Genomic DNA, 13,491 nt, shown 5'->3' on the forward strand with positions numbered 1-13,491 from the left:
TTTCACAGGAATCAAGTCATTTAAAGAACATGTGCTCTTCTGTGTTTTCAGCTTTCTCAGATCTCATAAATTTAAAAAGTAAATATACATTATTTTTTTTCTGATAGTTCCTGGAATAACTAGCAGGGTCTAAACTACACTGGGGCCTTCCTTCCCCACCTCGCCCACTTCTCCGCGCTCAGGACCCCAGGAGAGAACGCGCCAGGCCTGCTGTCCTGTGTCAGGCACTCGGTTTCCAAGTGAACACGTGAATGGCTGTTAGGGAGGTGGCCTGGGTTCTACAGAAATGATGAGAAGCTCAAAGTGGCCGCTCTCTCCTGCTTACCTCAACGCTTACTCAAATTCACCCCCACATTAAATAACTATTACTTCTTTAGGGAAGGAGGACTACAAATAAACACATTAATCCCAGGAGACCACTGTGTGCCCCGTGGGCTCTCCCCTCCCCACGCCCTCCCTGCCAGATCTCGTAGACCTGCTCCTCGACCAGGGAGCACCACCTCCTCCCCGTGCCCCCGCAGGACCCCCAGCCCCTGGGGCGCTGACCTGGCCCGGCCTGAGCGTGCCCGTCCAGGTCAGCAGCACCCGGGCAGGCGCAAGGCTCAGGTCCCAGAGTCAGAGAAACCGGGAGGGAGACGCAACACTGACCTCATAGATAAAGTACACTTTGGCCCCCACGTAAATTCCCATGCGCACCACGGCTCGGACAGCGGCATTCATACCTGCGGAAGGAATCAGGGACAGGAGTCAGTGACCAGGCGGGGGCGAGTCTGGCTGGGCCACTGGACCCACTGCGACCAGGCGTGACCCGCGAAAACTGCAGCAGGTTCCTCACGCGGACCACGGGCCTGGCGCATCCCTCAGGGGTCAATGTCAGCCCAGAATGCGTCACCGTGAAAGAGCGGGGGCACCTCAGAGTCGCAGCAGGCAGGCATGGGACGCCCACTCGCGGGGGGCTGTGGGCAGCACCGCCCGTTTCCCAGACACGAGAGGGGCTGGGGGGTTACATGCAGTCAGCCCAACTCAAACCTATATGAAAAGGGACAATCCCGCTGATCTGAGAAGATGAAAGAGAAATATCTGATTTCAGGAGTAGCCCCCAGGGTAAAACAATTTTTTAGTCAACGGCCTTAAATTCAAAATAAGTCCTGCTATTTTATTAAAAGAAAAATTAAACCAATATATTATAAATAATACCTACTCAAGATAAATCTAGGACATTTTCCACACTTTCTCAGGGGCTGTTACTTATTAAAAGTGGCTTTTTTTAAAAAAGATTTATTTATTTGAGAGAGAGAATGCAAGAGAGAGCATGAATGGGGTGAAGGAGGAGGGAGAAGTAGGCTCCCCGCTCAGCTCGATCCCAGGGCTCCATCCCAGGAGGGATGCACCAACTGAGCCACCCAGGCGCCCCTAAAAGCACCTGTGCGCCGTGGCCTCATGTGCCTGCTGCTCTCCCGCTCGCTCTCCCTGGGAGCCCCATTTCTGACCAGCTCATCTGGGCTGTCCTACCACTGTCAAGACCTAGGTGAACAGGTCTGGATTTCACCCCTGCAGAACCCTGTGTCCTCACCGTGGCTAAGAGTAGGGCCCGGGAGGACAGGGGCGGGGCCGGGGACTCAGGGAGGACACAGTCCCAGGCCTCCAGCACTCAGCGCCCAGACTCCCAGCCAGACTCCCCACGCAAGCACACCCACCCGACGGCCCCAGTCGGCCTTCTCTGCGAGTTTACGGCTCAGAAACCAACATCAGGTCTGAAGACGCTGGAAAGCAAGACCCATGAAGTAAAGCCACTCCCAGTCACGGCCGACGAAGGCACTGTGGCTCCCAGGGGCGTAACAGACACGGAGACTCCACCCATGGGCACGGGACGGTAAGCCTGACCTTCGTGATGCAAGAATAAGGCTGTTGGCTTAAGATCCAGACGGACGTGGACGTGGGTGTACCCCGAGTCTCACGACTTCATATCCAAACCAGGCGTAGGACATGAAGAACTTGAATGAACTAGTGATCAATGGGTCTTCGTCCCTCCAGACCCACAAACTCCATAGATAAGAAGCAATCAACTTCTGTTCCTCCCCGCACGCCCCCTCCTCCTCCTCCTCCTGCCACAGGCGCGGTTCCCTGTTGCTCACGCCCCGGACGCACGCCCTCCACAGCCGCTGCCCATAAACCTAACATCGGTCCCGACATTTGCCCCAAATCCTGCCTCGTCCCTCTAACGTGATCCACACCATGGCCAGAAGGACTTGAAACAGGTTTTTCTCTTTGGTTAGCAATTATACAAGCAATTTATAAATACATTCTTCCTGTTTAAAACAAAAACAGGTTTTTTTTTGGAAAAGGCAAAACCACGGAGACAGCGCAAAGATCAGGGCTTCCAGGGGCTGGGGGGACAGGAGAGGCAGGGATGCTATTCTCTCGGATGCCACGCGAGTGCTGTGGGTCATCCCACATCTGTGCAAACCACAGGACACACACCACCAGCAGCAGCTCTGGTGGAAACCACTGGCTTTGAGGGAGGATGGGGAATCAGGGCAAATTCACAGGCGGTAACACAGGGCCGCAAGGTGGGGAGGTAGGCAGCAGCACACTCTGCACCTTCCACTCAATCTTGCTATGAAACAAAACTGCTTCAAAAAATAAAGTCTTTAAAAAAAAATCAGGGGCATCTGGCTGGCTCAGCCAAAGGAGCCTGTGACCCTAGATCTCCAGGTTGTGAGTTTAAGCCCCGCACTGGGTATAGAGATTACTTAGAAACAATTTTTTTTTAAGATGTTATTTATTTTAGACAAAGAGTGACGGTGGGAAGGGGCAGCAGGACAGAGAAAATCCCCAGCGGACTCCCCGCCCTACCCCAGGTAGATCTCAGGGTCCTGAGATCATCACCTGAGCCCAATCCACGAGTCAGATGCCTGACTAACTGAGCCAACCAGGCGCCCCAGAGATAAAATCTTAGAAAGTAAAAGCTGCGCTGTCCTTTCCCCTTGCCCATCCCCAGAGCCACCTGCAGGAGCCACCATGGAAACGTGGGGACACGCTGCTGCCTTGCCCTGTCACCAGCCGGATTGTGACATTTCTGTGCTCTCCAGAGGTCCACCGCATTGGCCTCCACAAGCAGGAGTATGCCCACCTTCTTGCTCTGGATTCTACCCAGGGGGCCTGCACGCATCACCCCATCCACAGGGAAAGATTCTCCCCGGGGAAGACTCCTCCTACCTGCCAGCCCCACACCCCCTGAACCTCACAGTGCGCGCTACACAGCACAACCCAGAGCTCCCCCAGGACCACCACCACGTGCCATCTGTCCCAGCTGCTGGACACCGTCCCTCAACCTCAACCTGCAGAGAGACCTCCCAGCGAGCCCCCCACCACTCCTCTTATCCCTGAAGAGCTCCCCGCACCTGTGCAAGCGTTGGGGTGGGGCAGGGGGCGGGGCATTGCCGCAGGTGTGGCGCATGAGCTCATCTGTACGCCCAAGTGCAGGTCTCTCCATGGTGCTGCCCCTGCACAGACCTGAGCCGGATGGAGAGACACAGCTGCTTGTGGTCCCTTCCCACAGACAACAGGATTCTAGGCCTGTGCTGCGGCCCCTGTCCCGGGGAAATTAATCCCCCAACACTGCAACCATGCCAAGACGATCGCCAAGTGACAAGCATGATTAACACGGGATTTCAGGCCCTCGCCCTCCTGAGCGGCCCTTCTCTAGGGAGACACAGCTCCAGGGGGTATCTCGTAAATGCACGATAAATGGGGGGTTCTAGACAATGTAACCAACGGCAGGAGGAAATGTGGCAAGTACACCTGTTCCGGAGGGGACGCCCAAGAGAACTGTCATGGGAGGTCCGCACACCTTCCCACCAGCCCCCACGCCTGGCTCCCACCCTCGCCTCTTGGGGGGAACTTGCACTCACCTGAGAAGGGGCTGGTCACCTGCCACACTGGGTATCCCCTGGGCCCTGGCAGAGCAGGGACAGAGGAGCCTGAGCTGGACATCTTCCTCGGGATCCCCGGGAGGGTGGGCGGCAGCCGGGCCTCAGAACCACCTCCCGGGCTCAGGAGGCTTTCATTTAAAGCGGTGAGTCGAGCCAGCCGGCTCCTCCCACAGCTGGGGCTAGTCCTGGGGGGGTAGGGGGGCTGCTCCAGCTCACAGCGGTTCCGGGGAGCCTGTGGGGTCCGGAGTCCCCCTGGGGCGATGAGGAAGTCAGGCTCTGAGCAGACACAGCGAGAGCCAAGGGAACACAATTAATAAAGGGCACGGCTGGAGAGTAAACCTTCCTCTCCACTGTATTTCAACTAAAAGACGAGCAACTTCCCTCCGGTACAACGGCGTAGCTTCAGAATCTCAGAAGGGAACTCAGGGGTGAACACGCCTGCTGGGCCGGGGCGTGGGGCTTTGCCAGGGCTCCTTGCAGGGGGGTGTGGGGCTGGGCCCTGCAGGTGGACACCTTCCCAGGAGGGAACCCTGGAGGACAAAAACCAAGCACAACAGAGAACCCCCCCATGTCCCCCCACGGCCTCTGTCACACACAGTCTGGACAATGGGCTTCGTTCCTCGTGCTTTTTGCTTTTGTTTCCGGAGCCAGATCTGGGAATTCAAACAACTCTCCCAAATACTACCATGGGAAAATGGGATCCTGCAAGCAGGTCGGAATCCTAGTAAGGGGAAAGGAGCCTCCTCCTCATTTGCAAATCTTTAGACTCTGGCCTGCTCGGAATGAAGAGGTTGGTTATGGGAACCAAAAAGGAACAAGTCTTGAAAAAATTAGGGAGCAGCTGAGTGGGAACTGTGTGGTCAGTCCTTGAGATGGGACAGACAGGACAGGTCCTTAAACCCTTGTCTTGATTTTACGTATCTGCTGCTTCCTCCTAAAATATCCTGCAGGGAAGAACGGCCTTCGTGATCATTCCTTCCTGAAATAAAATACAAACTTTAAAAAAAAAAAAAAAGGAATGTTCAATCAATCACTCTATTGTGTATCTGACGCTAATACGACCCCGCGTATGAACTACACCGGAATGAGAATGAAAACTTAACACATAGTAATAACAAAATTAATAATTTAAACTAAAAAAAATAAAAAAGATCATCTCTTCCTTGAGGTCACAGAGTGCAGTGGACCTGCTCTGATGACATTTAAAGTTGGAATCATTTCTAAGAAGCGGATCCTAATGAAATAATGGGGGCCCATTCTTGCTGTTTCCTACGTGATCTGAACGGCACGATCAGTCTCCTTACCGAACCCTTCAGACCAGACCGTCCGGAGCTCTTTCCCCTGCTCATCCCCCCTCGCTAACGTCAGTACTTAATATTCCAGTTTGAAAAGTAAAGTCAGGTTGCTCGGCTGTCTTACTGGCTTCCCCCTGAAATCACGTCGTTCTCAGCTGTGTAGCAAAGCCGTGGTGTCAGCCTGTGTCAGAAAACAAACCTGCACCACCGTATCTTGCCCTCACTCCCCAAGCGCTCCATAAAAGCCTCTCGACTGGTGGCGCCTGGCGGGGCTCAGGGCATGATCTCAGGGTCCTGGGATTGAGCCCCACATCAGGCTCTCCGCTCTGCGGGAAGCCTGCTTCTCCCTCTCCACTCCCCCTGCTTGTGTTTCCTCCATTGTTGTGTCTCTCTCTGTCGAATGAATAAATAAAAATCTTTAAAAGCTTCCCCAGGGAGTAACTCAGGGGCTGGAGGTCCCAAAGGAGCCCTGGGTCCGGTGGCTGGCTCCCCCGCAGATCGGTAATGAAGCTGGGAGCGTCTCTGCGTCCTGCCCCACCTAAACCACTGAGCTCAGGGTGAAAAGTCAGAAGAAAGCTTGACTTTCTTCTCACAGGTCTGAGGGGAGCTGCGTCCATCCGATGCCCAAGGATGGGGGGCCCTTCTGTCGGCCAGGCCCTGGGGCGCTCCATCCGTGACGGAGCCGTCCGTGAGGAACACACACGCTGTGCCCAGCGCAGGCAGGTGCTGAGGAGGAGGACACGCAGCTGGGCAGGGCTGGGGGACCGGGTGGGGGACACTGTGAGACTCGGGGAGGGAGCCCGCGCAGGCCTCCTCCAGAAGCCCTAGGGGCAGAGAACACAAGAAGCCAGCCAAGGGAACATCTGGAAAAGAAGGGCCCTCCAGGGCCACGCGCGGCGCCCCAGCGTCCACTGCAGACACGGGGACCGTTGCCAGCAGCCCCGGCCTGGCATCTGAGCTTCAACACACACACTCAGGAGGGACCCTGTGAACACACGCTCGCCATGGCCGCCTGGGATGGCCGCCCCATGTGCCAGAACCCCACTGTGCTGGGAGGGCCGCTGGCCACAGCGAGAGGCCCCGCATCACCGAGCGGACGGCAGGGCTCGGCGTGGAGAAAAAGAAGGTGGGATGTCTTATTGATGAGCCTTCTAGGCTGGACAAAATACACGTTTACAATTAATTGTTTTAACGTGGTGACAGGATAAAGTCCCACATGTAACGAGCGACTTCCCTCCGGTACAACGTGGGATCTAGTTCTGAACGTCCTCTATAGTGGCCATGTGTCTATCTTGCCTCGGGAATGACAAGGGTCACTGAATAGTCCCTCCCAGGTTCCTAATGGAGCTAAGCTCACACTGATGGCCTTTCGCTGGTCTCCCCGCTGTTCACTAGAGTTCTCGGCATTTCCTCCTGCTGCACAGATGAGCTCCTCTGAGGCCAAACCCTCAACTTACAAAATGCGCCCCACACCCCTGGACACCAAAGGGGCACCCTGGGGCAGGAGCGCCCAGCCCCACCCCTGCAGTCCTCCAGCTACGGCCCAAGTCTGGAGTCCTCGAGACCCTAAACTTGGGCTTCCCACTCCAGCCCTCCTGGCCACGCCACAAAATTACCCTTATCTGGAGCAGCCAGTACCTGCAGTAGCTTTCCTGCTCGCCCCCTCCACCCCCTATCCAGAATCCTCACTGCCTGCCCCTCCCCACAGCCTCATCCATCTGGCCCTGACCTCTTCCTCTCAGCCCTGCACATGCTTCCCCCTCGCCAGGCTGCTTTGCACTAGCTCAACCCTCAGTTCCCGGTGGGTTGTGAGTTGGGTGGAGGGTCCCCGACCACAGGTACCCTTGGCCTTCCAGAAACAGAGACTCTTTCCTAGGTCCGGCTTGCTTCTAGACTCAGTATGAACTCCCTGAGAGACGGGGGTCCGCTGTTTGCCTGACGCAGGACTGCCCATCGGCAGTCATCGTCTGTGGGTGGGATGAGGACATGCATAGGGAACCAAACCACAGGAATGTTAACCCAGGGCTGAACCAGTCACCCTCCGCCACTCTTCTGAACATTTTCTGGCCCGGAGAAACGTCCAGCAGCATCACTTAACTTACAGCCTTTTCGCAAGGGGTCCTAAGTTAACCAGCCTTCCCAGCCAAGTTCCTCATCAAGGTTGGAAAGCCGTCCTGTGAAACTGGATGCAAGCAAGGTGCTGAGCAGACCTGAGAGACAGGCCCCCACTAGACCCCACCGACAAAATCAGAACACGCATCTCAGGAAGAGCCCTGGGCCTGGGCTGGGCAACCAGGAGGGAGAAAGCTCCTGACCCCCTAGGGGCAGGGTGGTGGGCGGGGTCCCCAGCAGTGGGGCCTGGTCCCAGCAGCGTGCTGCACTTTCTCTTCTGCACACCTCCTCCTGGCTCCTGCCCTCCCTTGAAGACCTGCACAGGGGAGACAGGAAGAGGAAGGGGGAGGCAAAAGGGAGGAGGGGAGAGGAGAGCTGTGCCAGTAAGGATGGAGGCCCCGCCCACTGCTGGCAGAGAACAGAACTGGGAACCAGGACCTACTAATCAGTGTCTTGACTCTCGAGGCGCTGCTCTGCCACACGCTTTGCTGCGTCTCGTCCCGACAGGCACAATTCCCATAATTCCCAGCATGCTAAGTATACGGTGGCGAAGATGCGTGGGATACAGGGGCAGTGGAAGGACACGGGGCTTCCTGGCAGGTGTGCTGCATCAAACAAAACTGGAGCACCATGCCAAGCTTGCACAAGACCACCTGTTCTTACCCAAATACGCCTTCCTGACCTGGTTACCACCGCACTAGCTGTACAGTTTGGGGCCCGATGTTTCCCTTTCCCATGTTGCCAGCCCATCCCCATTTTTTTTGTTTGTTTTTATTTTAAGATTGTATTTATTTATTTGACACAGAGAGAGAGATCACAAGCAGGCAGAGAGGCAGGCAGAGAGAGAGGAGGAAGCAGGCTCCCTGCTGAGCAGAGAGCCCGATGCGGGGCTCGATCCCAGGACCCCGAGATCCTGACCTGAGCTGAAGGCAGAGGCTTAAGCCCCTGAGCCACCCAGGCACCCCCCCACCCCATCCCCGGGTTTCTAACGGTGACTGCTTCCGACAGCCCCTCAGATTGGTGGAGTGTGTCCCACAGGCCCCAATTCTCCCCGATGAAAGGTTCCAGCTCTGAACAGAAGCTATTTGGTCCCCCCCAAGGCAGGACTGAGCTTTTCTTAAAGACGACAGAGCGCCTAGCTTCTAAGGGTCGCCGGGGTGGGCTGTGCAGAATGTGTGCGTTACTGAACAGGGGGCAGGGGGCTGACTGCCCATGGTACTCAAGGGATGAGCGCTGAAGCTCTACCACGCCACCCCTAGACACAACCGTGCTTGCTAAATTATTAAATTGCACATGGGGAAAAAGTCCTCCCACTACAGAATGTATGTGTCCAGTAAGGGGCCCCCGAGCCCGGGGAGGCGAGAAGCCAGCAGCCCCCCGTTTTCGTCTGTACCGAGCTGGGCTCTGCAGCCAGTGCAGCTTAGGGCGAGCACAGAAGGAGCCCGCACCAGCAGGGCCCCAGGACAGTGTCCAAGCAACACAGGGTCAACGGCAGAGCTGCCCCGGGCCCGGGCTCTGGCTACCAGTGCCCGGCACTTCCGATGATGGCCATAAAGTCCCAAGCTTTGAGCCATTAGCCACTCCCAGATACTGCTCTGCAGATAGAAGGCTGCTTTTGATCAGTGAAGGTTCAAGTCCCTGAAATGACTTAATGAGAAAAGGAAGGAGCCAGGATGGCAGTCAGCCTGCATTTTATGAAAGGAGTGGCCCTAGAGATTCAGCGGGAGCTATCCCGCAAGCATCCAAGAGCCTGCCTCATGCCCAGTTCCCGCTGGACGCCAGAAAGGCACTGAAGACGACCTCTCATGCTCTCCGAGGCCCCCTGGCCCAGCCGGGGCTGCCACCTGGAACTCAAGGAAGCCAGTCCCTCGTAAAGCCCGCCTGCTCCCTCGGGAATAGGGAACAAGTTACGTGAGCATGGCGCCCGCCGCCAGCAACTGTTAGTGGTTCCTGCTGTCCTTTTAAAGACCAACAGAGACTCAATTTATGTGAACTCTCTGGAGACTACGTTCATGTTTGCTTTGCCTGAGGCGAAGAGGACTTTACAGTTTATTGCTGTGATGCCCGCTGGGGGCACCCGACTTCTCCACCTTCTCTTCTGAGCCCACAGTCAGTGTCCACACCCGTGAATCATTTTTGGTGAATGACACAATCTCGCTTGAGGGTGGCTACTTAGTCATGGAAAGGCTGCCTGTCCAGCAAGGTGGAAAATCCGTTTAAACTTGCAGACATGCCTGTGACAGCAGAAGACACCCAAAGAATGAGAAAAATAATCAGCCTGAGAAAGAGTCTTCCTTAGTGGGTGGGGCTGGGGCAGCTGAATAGAGACGCACGATTTTCTTCTTTTGTATTTTAACAATAACTAAATTCGACTGGAAAACAAAGCGCCTCATCACTCTGGTATCAAGGGTCGCACGGCTTCGGCTGACCTAGGGCTTTCCCTGTAAAAAGGTGTTTTCTGCTCCACTATCAAAGCTGCTTGGAAATCACCCGGGGGCACCTGCGGGGCTCAGCGGGTTCGGGTCTGACTCTTGATTCTGGCTCAGGTCATGATCTCAGGGTCCTCAGACTCTGCCCTCAGCAGGGAGCCCACCTGGGGTCCTCTCTTCCCCCTCGACTCCTCCTCTCTCTCTGTGTCTCTGATAAATACACACGTATATAAACAAAATCTTGAACACTTGGACTTCCATTTACAAGGCCCCTGGAGAGCATGGCCTACTGGGAAGGCCCCGGGACTGAAATCGGACAGAAGTTGGTTTAAATCCTGCCCAATGCCACATATGAGCTGTGTGACCCAAACCAGGTCACTTACGTCTTTGTAGCTCCTCCTCCAGCCTTCAAAACGAAGACGATGTGTCTGGGAGCAAGGTGACCGGGCCTGGAGAGAACAGTAAAGTTCCTGGTACACAGAAAGAGCCCAAGAAGTAGTAGCTACGCTCCCTGCCCCCCACCCCGGGGAATCTGACCAAAATTTCACACCTGATTGGAAACCCCGACATTAAGACTTGCAGATGCTGCTCCCCTGGATCTCAGGTAGGAGCAAAATTCTCCCTAGTGCAGGAGAGCACGTCCTGGCGGAACTCAGAGTCGGGCTAAAAATGGGAAAAGAAAAGAGCTGAGTGTCTCAGGCACATCTCTAGCAACGACCTTGCTGAGGGCGCCTGCAAATGCGTGGCCGCTGAGACCAGACCCCGGGCCCAGGTAGAGATGAGCTTCCTCAGAGGGACGTACACCCCGATGCTCCATCGGTCTAAGACAGGACGAAAGCAGGGCATCGCGCTTTGCATGAAGTCCAAGAAAACCCCAAGTCAGAGGCCTTCCCTGTACCACGGCGAAATACAGGGCACAGGGCTCTCCCTGGGCCGCCCAGACGGGCACCTCCCGTGCCAAGCGGGCTTCCCATGGGATTGGGATTCTCGGAGGATCGTCTTCCACTGAGCAGAGGACAGGGGCACTGCCGGCCTCTGCTGGAACCACGACCAAGGGCTGAGCCCGGCTACGGGGCAGAAAATGCTAATTCTGCAGGTCAGGTCATCATCTCTCGGGTGCCCACACATCACCAGGTGGCTGGGCAAACTCTCCGAAACAGATCCCAAGAGCGGACTCTTAAACAATTTTTTTTTCAACAGACACGGCAGCACTTTAATTGTCAAGTAACCGTGAAACTCTGGCCTTGAAGCCAGGTGGTTCAGAGACTAGTTCCTCTTCCTTTGCCAACGCTGCACTACCAAGACGCAGATTAAGATTCAGGCAAGATGCTTCCTAGCTCATGCTGGGGCAGTCTCCAGACGCATGTGCGTTTTGCGCCTTGCGCGCGCTGTTTGACAGGGAAGCCACTCTCGGCCGCACCACGACCCCACTAGGACTCCACGTGGCACACCTCTGGGTGTTCGTTAGAGTCACGTGGGCGACATCCTCTGTTTCACTGCATTTTCCCAATCTGGGCCTTAGCTCTATCACAACATTCTCCTCCTCCGGAATGTTTACATCGGGGCTCACTACTAGAACACCGGATCAGACAGAACAGCCTCCTTTCCCTGGCTTCCCTCGCGGAAGCAGACGCAAAGGGGGCCCTCGGTATGGGGGCGGGGACTGGGCCGCGGTCCCGCCCTCAACAGGACGAGGCGGGTCTCGCCGGGGACTCGGGCTCCAGAGACGCTGCAGGGGTCTGAGCGCCATCCCTCACCTCCTGCACGCGCGGCGCCGGGTGCCAGATGCCAAGGGCCAAGGGCGCAGGGCGCGCAGGAGGCGACTGGCCGGGCATCACGTAGGCGCGCGGCGGGCGGGGCTGCGGCTCCAGCGCCCCAACCTGCCGCCCCCGCGTCAGCCCCGCCCGGCTCAAGGGCAAAGGCAAGGTCACGCGCGCGGGGGGCGGTGGGCCAGGGCGCCGGGTGCAGCTCCTGAGCATCCCTCCACCTGGTGTGGCCGGGAAACCTGGAAAAATCAGGCGCCAGGGATAGGAGGAAGAGGAAAGAAAAACCAAACGCAGCTCGGGGAGGGCGTCTCCAGCCCGGGCGATCTTAGGCTCCAGGGACGCGTCCGCCTGCAAAGCGGAGATCCACTCTCTAGCGGGCGGCTCGCCCCTTCCAGGAATTTACCAGGATCAGGAAACCCCACCGCCTGGGAATCCCTGTGGCCCCATGTGCCGCAGCGCCAGGAGCCCGGGCGTGGCCTTGTCACCCCCTCCTTCAAATTTAGATACTCTCTTTGGGTGTCCGCGGGCCCTGGGCTTGGGTCCCCTTCTCCTCCAAATCTGCCTCCACATGGTGGGGGAGGAAGGCTGGACTCCGCGCCCGGGTGCTGGTGACATCCTGGAGTCCCTGCTTCCTGGTCCCCAGAGGAGGCCAGCGGGGCGGGCCTAGTGACCCATTTCAGTTTTCGGTTTTGCCAGGAGAGCGGCGGAAACCTTTTAAAGAGCCTCCAGCGGAAACGAGGCCGCTGGGCATCCCGGGCAGGGTCCCCGCGAGCCCCCACCGCGCTCCACCCTGCAACAGCGGGGACCCCGCCCGCGCCGCGCGGGGGACGCGAATCCGCGGGACTCGCGGGGGGGACCCAGCCGTTGCTTCCACCCGGTGGGGGCGGGGTGCGGGCGGGGTGGGGGCCGGAGCATCCAGGTGGCCGCGCGACTCCCAAGCTTCCCAGGGGTGTCGGCCCCGCTACGACTCGGACGAGAAATGACTTCCGAGGACCGTCCAGGAGACCCCAGCGCTAGTCTCAATTTAAAAACTAAACGTGGAGGTGTGTGTGGGGGGGGGTAATTGATCTTCCGATAAAGGATCCTAAGGCCCCATTCTTCCCTTCTCCTGACTCCCCCGTCCCTACCGCAGCGACTCCTCCCGAGGCTGCACCGCCCACTCCTGCCCCGGAAGGTACCCTGCGGTTCCCGGGCGCCGGGTTTCTCCCCCACCCTGCTCGGACCCGCAGTACCCCCTCCTCCTCGCTTCTTCCTGGGGCTCCCATCGCGTGTCCCCGCTTGCCCCGGGACCCCATCGCCTCTTCCCGGTGCCTCCCCCCATCACTCAATGCCCCAGCCCGGTCGGGCGGTCGCGCACCTTGGGCATCCCCGCCGCTGGTCAGCACTCCGATGGCCTTGCCGGCCCCGGAGAGGTGCTCCAGGCACTTTCGGAAGGAGACCTTGCGGTTGGCGACATCGTCGTCGTCCATGGCGAGCAGGCCGAGACTGTGCTGGGGCGGGTGCTCAGCAGGCAGTGCCCCCGCCCGCGCTGCCGCGACTCAGAACCATCCGCCCCGCCCGCTCGGCGCGCGCCAATGGCGGGCCAAGGGCGGGCTCCGGGGCGGGAGGGGCGGGGCGACGGGCGGGGCTGGGGCGCGCCGCCGGCCAGTCGGGGAACTCGGCCGTGGGGGCTTCCAGGGTGGGGGACGCCGCAGGTGGGGGGAGCCACGAGGGGAACGGGAGGACCCAGCGCAGAAGGTGGGCGGGAGTAGCGCAGAGGGGGAGCGCCACAGGTTTGAGGGTGGGAGCGACCGCCTCAGAGGGGCAGTGCTGCAGGTGGAGGGCGCAGCGCTGGTGGGAGGAGGATCAAGGTCCGCTCGGGAGCACCCCCGGGGGAAAGAAAAGCATAGCAGGTGGGCGGAGCGTCTTAGGTGGGCGGGGTCACAGTAATTGTGGGAGCATTGCGGGCGGCGGG

At 58.0% G+C, this 13,491-nt stretch overlaps 1 protein-coding gene across 3 annotated transcripts in view; it reads right to left on the reverse strand.

Moving 5' to 3' along the window:
• The window catches only part of PFKP (phosphofructokinase, platelet), a 49,973-nt gene extending 36,882 nt beyond the window's left edge, over window positions 1-13,091 (reverse strand). For 2 of the 3 annotated variants that reach the window (XM_032881676.1, XM_032881677.1), the window contains exons 1-2: window positions 12,895-13,091; window positions 649-722 (exon numbers count right to left, since the gene is read on the reverse strand). In XM_032881676.1, the coding sequence (XP_032737567.1) occupies window positions 649-722; window positions 12,895-13,006 (186 nt within the window). In that variant the 5' untranslated portion in view covers window positions 13,007-13,091. The remainder of the gene's footprint in view (window positions 1-648; window positions 723-12,894) is intronic. The other variant, XM_032881675.1, reaches the window with a different exon arrangement.
• Window positions 13,092-13,491: the final 400 nt, after the last annotated feature.

Source organism: Lontra canadensis, unplaced genomic scaffold (genome assembly GCF_010015895.1).
Source record: "Lontra canadensis isolate GAN:19392208 unplaced genomic scaffold, GSC_riverotter_1.0 scaffold76, whole genome shotgun sequence".
Lineage (NCBI taxonomy): Eukaryota > Metazoa > Chordata > Mammalia > Carnivora > Mustelidae > Lontra > Lontra canadensis.